Genomic DNA, 7,485 nt, shown 5'->3' with positions numbered 1-7,485 from the left:
CTCACAGTGCAAACAAGTCCTCACACGTGTCGGGTCTTAAAGAATCTGTTGCTAACATCTTGGTTCCCGGTACCACAGCACCTTCAGGGGTCAGCAAAGGGCTAACTAACAACATTATGCCTAATTGGTGTAAATGGAGGCAAGGACATTAACATGATATATGCATGTATGTTAAATATGATCTCTGTTCCACAGGCCTGTCAAGGTAGCAGTAATTAGACCGTTAAAAAGTCCTCTGTTTACCGTGTTAGCTAATTAGAGGCCAATCTTTCTTGTATCCCAAAAAGTCTTGAAACAGCTGATCATCTGCAGGTTTCAGAAACTATCACAGTTATGATCTTCTTTGGGCTTTGAGAGCAGACACATGTCTGCTAGACCTCAGTGCAGCGCTCAGTTACCCATAATACTTTGTATAGAGTAATGTGCTGTAGGTATTACAGGTACTGCACTGCAGTGGTTTGTATCATATCTATCTCATAGACTCTGGTTTGTGCATGTAAATGGAGAGTCCTCTTCACACACTGAGGTTAATTATGGAGTCCCACAGGGTTCAGTGCTAGGACCACTTCTGTTTACATTATACATGCTTCCCTTAGGCAGTATCATTATTTATAACGCACTTTACATCCAACAATGTTGGCCAAAGTACTACAAATATAAAACGAAGAGAAAACAGTTTAAATTCCATATAAAATATCTTATAATTAATAAAAAACATATTAAGAGAGATCAACAGGTCCTGCTGTGCTGCAAATAGATATGTTTTAAGACGTGATTTAAAAACAGATAAGGAAGGTCCTGTCTAACATGTAAAGGCAACTCATTCCACAGTTTTGGTGCTGCCACAGCAAACGCCCGACTCCCTCTGAGCTTACGGTTAGTCCTGGGCACGCTCAGGAGGAGCTGGTCAGCCAACCTGGGGGCCCGAGGCCAGGCATGTCCAAAGTCCAGCCTGCGGGCCAAATGCGGCCCGTGTTCAAATTTCCACTGGCCGCAGCCTCTGGCACTGATTTTTTTTCTTAGAAGGGTGGACAATGAAATGAACATGAGTGAGCCTCCAGAGCCTTACGGGCCAAACGAGAAGCAGATTTGTTTGCTGCTGCTTGTTCCGCCGTAGATGACATGAAGCTACCGTGGAATAAAGTCACTGGGGTTATTATGGATGGTGCACCTGCTGTGGCTGGGGAGAGAAATAGACCCTAGTCTGTAACAAAGTCAGCAAACAAGGAGGTAAAGCTACAAAACTCCACTGTATTATTCACCTACAAGGACTCTCTGCTAAACATTTGAAATAAATACGACCATGTTCTGAAAAAGCCAATAAATGCTATTAATGATATTCGCTCCAAAGCCTTGTGCCACCGCCAGTGTCAACAGTTTGTACTCAACATCCAGGCTGAGTACAGGGATGTTGTGTATCACAATGACGTGAGATGGCTCAGTCGGGGGTCGGCACTGCACTGAAGCGCCTTGAGGCGACTTTTGTTGTGATTTGGCGCTATATAAATAAAATTGAATTGAATTGCAGCGCTTCTACTCACTTAGGGAGGAAATCAGACAACTCTTATAATAACACAACATGTGAACACGCTGAACAGGAGCCTTCAGGGGTAAAATGCAGTGGTAAGACAACTGTATTCACACATCAAAGCCTTGGGGACCAAACTGCTACTTTTCTAAAGACATCTGTCACAAATGCAGCCCAATACCACACATTTCCCATCGCTACAGGAAATAATGACTAGTTTCCTACAGACCAATGTTAGTGCGCAATGAGGTGATGCAGCAGACTTCTCTGGCTGAGAAGGTTCAACAGCACTTTTGGGATTTTGCAGCTATTGAAAAAATCACGCCTTTTTCCTCTCCCTCTTCCGTGGACCCTGATGATGCTCCTGACCATTTGCAGCCGGAGCTCATTGAGCTGCAGTGTGACACCGAGTATCGCCGTCGGCACCAACAGCTTTTACCGCCAGCTAGATAAAGGCGTGTTCCAAGAGATTCGAACATTTGCTAAGAAAATACTGAGCTTGTTTGGCTCACATACTTTCCCCGTCATGAACATGAACAAGAAGCGTGAGGACGAGATTAAGCGACTCACTTGCGTGACATTTTGCGCATCAGAACCACTGTTTCTGAGCCAGCCCTGGGCCATTTACAAGGTCTCAGTATCACCCTTCACATTAGTGCAGGCAAGTGGTTTGTTTAGCTTGCAAGTCTTTTTTCCTTGTTTTTTCAGTTGACTATCAAACCGGATCTCCCAAACCCTGCAAATGAAATAATAAAATTGATTCGGAGCAGCAGCCCGTTTTTCAATTTCATATTTTTGAAATTGAAATAAAAAACATCCATTTTTGTTTTTGAGATCTGATTCAAAATCCAATGACATAAAGTCGTTTTTTTCATTTTTGATGGTCAATTTAAAAACCTAAAGAACGAGCGATATGGCCCAGTGTTTGTACTTTTGAATAAGTTAACTCTTAATGTTATTTTTCTGTTCACATGTTTTGAATTTAATGTTTAATTTTTCTTCATTTTGTGTTTTTCAAATACATTGTTTTGGTAAAATTTATTAATTCATGATAAAAAATTCATAATAAAATTTGTGTGAAAAATTAACATGATAAAGTTACGGAGCCCCGCAGGGGACATGGGGAAAAAAATTAAGACGGACTTTTGTGAGATCTCACAAAAGTTGAATTCCAACAATGGCGGCAGCTACTTAGTTGTAATATTACTCTTTCTGGGTCACAAAATACACTTTTAAGATATTTTGTGAATGTAGTTGTGTAAATGTCAGATATCTGCTCGGTTTACAAGCCATCACATATTTGCAAAAGTGCTCCGACGTTTTCGGAGATCTGACACCCGCCATCTCGAAGCTAACGGGAGGTCGAGACCTACTACAGCCGGGAGGAACACCGCTTTCCCGGCACATCGTGCCTCGACCTCCCGGTCGGCTTCGAGCTGGCGGCCTCCGAAGAATGCGGCTAAAACTTTTGCGAGATCCCGAGTTTGTTTTGCGAGATCTCGCAGAAGTCAGTCTTAATTTGCTTTCTCCCTCTGCAGGGTCCGTATAAAGTCGTTCATTTGCATTTAATGTTAATGGTTCAAAATATTTCGGGCTGAATGGTCGGCCCACACACAAATCTGGTCCTCTTTGCAAAAAGTTTGGACCCTACCTTAGGCAGCATCATTAGAAGACATAGCATACATTTACACTGCTATGCAGATGACACCCAGCTCTATCTGTCCATGAAGCCAGATAACACACACCAATGAGTTAAACTGCAGGAATGTCTTAAAGACATAAAGACCTGGATGGCCGCTAACTTTCTGCTTCTTAATTCAGATCAAACTGAGGTTATTGTACTCGGCCCTGAAAAGCTTAGAAATATGGTATCTAAGCAGATTCTTACTCTGGGTGGCATTACCTTGGCCTGTGACCAAGAGATGTCCTTCAGTGCGCAAAATGCAAATACACAAAAAAAAATCTAAAATTATAAAGATATTGTCTCAGAGTAATAGTGAAAAACTAGTTTGTGCATTTATTGGATGTAGCTTGGACTGCAGTGATTTGATATTAGGCGATCCTAAAAATGTCCCGTTTCCTTTATTTGTTCCAACATGCTGCAGCCAGAGTACTGGCAGGTACTCGAGACAGTCTGCCTGTTGATCCAGACTCAAATTCTGCTCCTCATACACAATCTTAATCTAAAAGACTTCATAGTACTATGGTACTGATAGATGTCAGACTTTTAAGATGATCAAGTATGTAGTTAAGGCTGGATCAGGTGACCCTGAATCTGCTGTGTCTTCACTCACTCTTTGCATTGAACCATTTAAGCCCTGGCCACCTTCCACGTGTCCCCTCACTCCCTACCAGGCGTGACGGCTGCCCCCTCCTCAGCCCGGTTCTGTCCGAGGGTCATTGTTGGGGTTTCCCTCTATTACAGCAGTCTTTAATAACAAAGCAGCTCGAGGCAGCTGTGGGGATAAATGTGTTAATGCAGTCACATCATCTAGTTTCTAATTGTAAAACGTGCACCACTGACCCAACATGAGAGCACATTTCCAAAGTGATAAAGAAGTGACAGAAACCAAGTGAAAATGACATTTTTAATCAATTTTTATAAACCAACATTTCATTTAGCAGCATAACCAGATGGTCGTGAGGTATTTCTAAATCCATACGCTCTGAACTTCCTCCCACCCTCCTTCACTCACCCAGACCTACACACCCAGCTGCGATCCACACTACATCGACACTGCACATACAAACAAGCGGTCACATCCACACCCGAGCGTTCGCTCCACAGACAGAAGGCACACACAGACACACACAGTCCTGTTGGCTCAGTCCTGGACTGAGCAGAGCTGGCTCCCTCATCGTGGCTTGTAAGGCAGGCACACTTAATGGTGCAGTTTTGGCTGTAGGACAGAAGAAAATTAGTCAAATTATTACTTTTGTTTAGACAGCTGCTCTTTGCATTCACTTCATAATAAACAAAGATCCATGTTTCACACAGAGCCAGTTTAAGACCGCTCCTCGGAGCGTGGCGGGAATTTCTGTCCACCGCTGCTGGGCGTCACTGATCGTCATGGAAACAGCTCTCGGTTGAGTAATAGTCATTTTTAATACCTTGCAGCAGACCTGTGTTAGTCTAGTCCAAGACTACGTCGCTGACAACAGAGACTCTGAGGAGTATGACCTGACTTATCTATGGCACTTTGTAATTACCCAGAGGGCAGCAGCTGCACCTGCAACACGTCAGCAGTACACTGCTGCGTCTATGCAGAAACATGATTCCTCTACATGCACTGTGAGGCACTGAGCTGGTTGCACGGTACAAACTGTCTGACTGGCAGCATCCTTTCAGCTGTGCAGAGGCAGTCTCATCAGCTACACCAGTGAACACAGGTGACGAGCTGCGAGGTAGCTGCACAGGCAGAGGCCGCCCTCACTAACGCAGCCATACAAGCAGAAACACAACAGAAACCACTCCGTTCTCAAAAGAGCTTCAAGGGTTACTCCTAGTCGCCTTTGCAGGGGCCAAGTGTGGACTGGAACTGCTCAGTACACCCATTTCCCCTCGTCCAAACCTACCTTCTGTGTGCCCAGTTTCTTCTCCACACCCCCAGAAAGCGTCCCGCTTTTATTGTCTTTCCAGGGGTAGAAGTTTGAGCGTGGAGACGAAGTGGCAGAGCTGGAAGAAGAGGAGGAAGTCAGGCAGTGGGCTGAAGGCTTAGAGGAGGGAGCGTTATCCTCCGTACGACCAGCTTTGCGTTTCTTCACCGTTCCCATCTGGTGCTCAAAGACCCTCCCGCTGCCCTGCCCGTGCAGCCCTGAGTCTCCCACGCAAGCACGGCTGTGGGAATTGGCGGTGGGAGAAGGGTCCCCCAGAGGAGGGTGTGTCCGTCTGTAAGTCCAAATAGCCTTTGTGCTCGGCGACTGGGCGTCTGTGGGGGAAGGCTGGGGGTGGGGTTTGCTGCTGGGGGAGAGCGTGCCATTGGTCTGCGCGTGCGCTTTGGAAGATAAAGACGACGTGTTGGAAGGCGGGCGGCCCCTGTCCTGGAGGACGATGCAGTTCCTGTCGGGACCCGAGTGCTCTCCTTCCTGGGACGGGACTTTGCGCTTGCGGAGAACAGCGGCTGTAGCGACTTGCTCTCGCAGCTTCAGCATTTGCTTGCTGGGACGTCCGACTGGATTCTTGGGTCGCCCGGGACTGGGGTAGCGCGTCGCCGCAGGCGCGCCGTGACTACCGGCGATGCTGCTGCTGCTATTGCTCCCGTAGTTCTCCAACTGCGTGGATGTCGGGGGCCTCCCCGGCCCTCGACTGGAAGATGATGAGGATGACGCCGTTTTGAGGGAGGAGCTAATATGACTTCCTGTGCGAACCTTAGAATGTGATGAAGAGGAGGACATGATGGTGGGAGACACGGATGTGATGGTCTTGGCTGGAGGAGGAGACTGAAGGTCTGCAGCTTGAGGTATTTTCCTGGACAGAGGGAAAAAAGAACAGATGAGCCCACCTGCAGTGTCTGACAGCACAGCCATGTTTACAGTGGCCACACCCCCGCCTCACCCTGCCATGGGGAACATAAAGCCCAGACAGCACTGTGAGGTCATCTTCTGAGGGGGCGTTGAACCAAACAACCCAGGGTGCACCTCTGTGCCAGCCTTGTTTGTGCTGCTGTAACATGTAAGCCCTGAGTGTCTGTTCCTGCACTGCCCAGCATGTCAGCAGACACGTTGTTAGCAGGAAACTGCTGCCATACGACAGCTCCTCAGGACCTGCTCAGGCTCAGACCGAGCATCTGATGGAGGAAGAACGTTACACGTGGCATCGTGAGCATGTCACCCTGCTGCTCTGTCTGTCCGGCTCTGCCTGAACGAGTCCCACTGATGTGACGTTATGGACCGAGTGGTTTTAATGCCACAGCCTACCTGTATTGTTGCCGACTGCATCCATTTTCTAATGGAAGCTTCCAGCAGGACAGTGTCTCACACATTTCCTGTGTCAGGAGCAAAAGGAGCTACACTGTTTGATCATGTTTGGGCTTTTTACAGTGAACCAAAGCAGCTCCAACTCTTTTCCATGCTGCTGTTCACGGCTGACAGTGTCAGGGCATGCTCCCACATCAGCACTGACTGACAACCAAACCTGTCGTGCTGAACTAGGCTACAGTCAGCATCTCCATGTGTGTCACAGTCAGGGTGAACTGCTCTGTCTAAAGCACAGACTATAATGTCAGAGACATTCACACCCGTGGCCTGCTGCAGATCGTCCTGTGGGGCTCTGGCAGTGCTCAGAGTTCCCACACAAAGGAGCAGACACCAGTCTTGATGTGGGTTAAGCACCTCCTGCAGCATCTGTCCATCTCCTGCATGCTGTTGAGGCTGTGCAGGGAAGGCAGCAAACCAGCTGAAAAGCACACAGCTGGAGCACTACCTGTGCAGCCTGTGCAGGGTGCAGTCAGGGTGCTCCCAGTACTGACACTGACCCCGGTGTCCGTGGGTCGCTCCATTGTTGCACCACAGCTGCTGACAGTAACTCTGAGTAGTAAACACACATATATTCACATGAAGCTCTGTTCACAGGGACGTCTTACTTCCAAAGATGGGCGCTGATGTGCTGTTCCAGCATGCTGCTGAAGGCAGACCTCAGGTGGTGTAGTCTCCTGTCAAACGTGTAGATGCCCTGACCCAACACACGGCTTCCGAACGAGCACACCTTTAAAAACAAGAACACACCTTTGAACACCGAGCACAGAGGCTGTGCAGATATGCTGCTGTCTGAGTTTACATTCAACACAACTGTTTGTTTTGGAACTTCACAAAATCCTTTGAGTTGCTTTTCACACGTCTACTTTTGTATTTGTATCTATTCCAGTCAGTCTCTCAGAGAAGTGCCTGGAAGAGCCTGTTGACCACTGCAACCATGCTGCTTTATCCACACACACACACACACACACACACACACACAC

The 7,485-nt window shown here is 47.3% G+C and overlaps 1 protein-coding gene across 2 annotated transcripts in view; it reads right to left on the bottom strand.

The window, feature by feature from the left end:
- Window positions 1-4,102: 4,102 nt before the first annotated feature.
- Window positions 4,103-7,485, bottom strand: part of atxn7l2a (ataxin 7-like 2a) — a 14,769-nt gene continuing 11,386 nt past the window's right edge. Inside the window, exons 8-10 of one of the 2 annotated variants that reach the window (XM_005749872.1) lie at window positions 7,111-7,232; window positions 5,105-5,996; window positions 4,103-4,428 (exon numbers count right to left, since the gene is read on the bottom strand). In XM_005749872.1, coding sequence (XP_005749929.1) covers window positions 4,411-4,428; window positions 5,105-5,996; window positions 7,111-7,232 — 1,032 coding nt within the window. In that variant the 3' untranslated portion in view covers window positions 4,103-4,410. Of the gene's footprint in view, window positions 5,997-7,110; window positions 7,233-7,485 lie in introns of both variants that reach the window. The other variant, XM_005749871.1, reaches the window with a different exon arrangement.

Source organism: Pundamilia nyererei, unplaced genomic scaffold (genome assembly GCF_000239375.1).
Source record: "Pundamilia nyererei isolate P.nyererei 1_Seehausen unplaced genomic scaffold, PunNye1.0 scaffold00257, whole genome shotgun sequence".
NCBI lineage: Eukaryota > Metazoa > Chordata > Actinopteri > Cichliformes > Cichlidae > Pundamilia > Pundamilia nyererei.
Note: the sequence above shows the minus strand (reverse complement) of the source record. Positions and strands in the feature narration are given on the sequence as shown.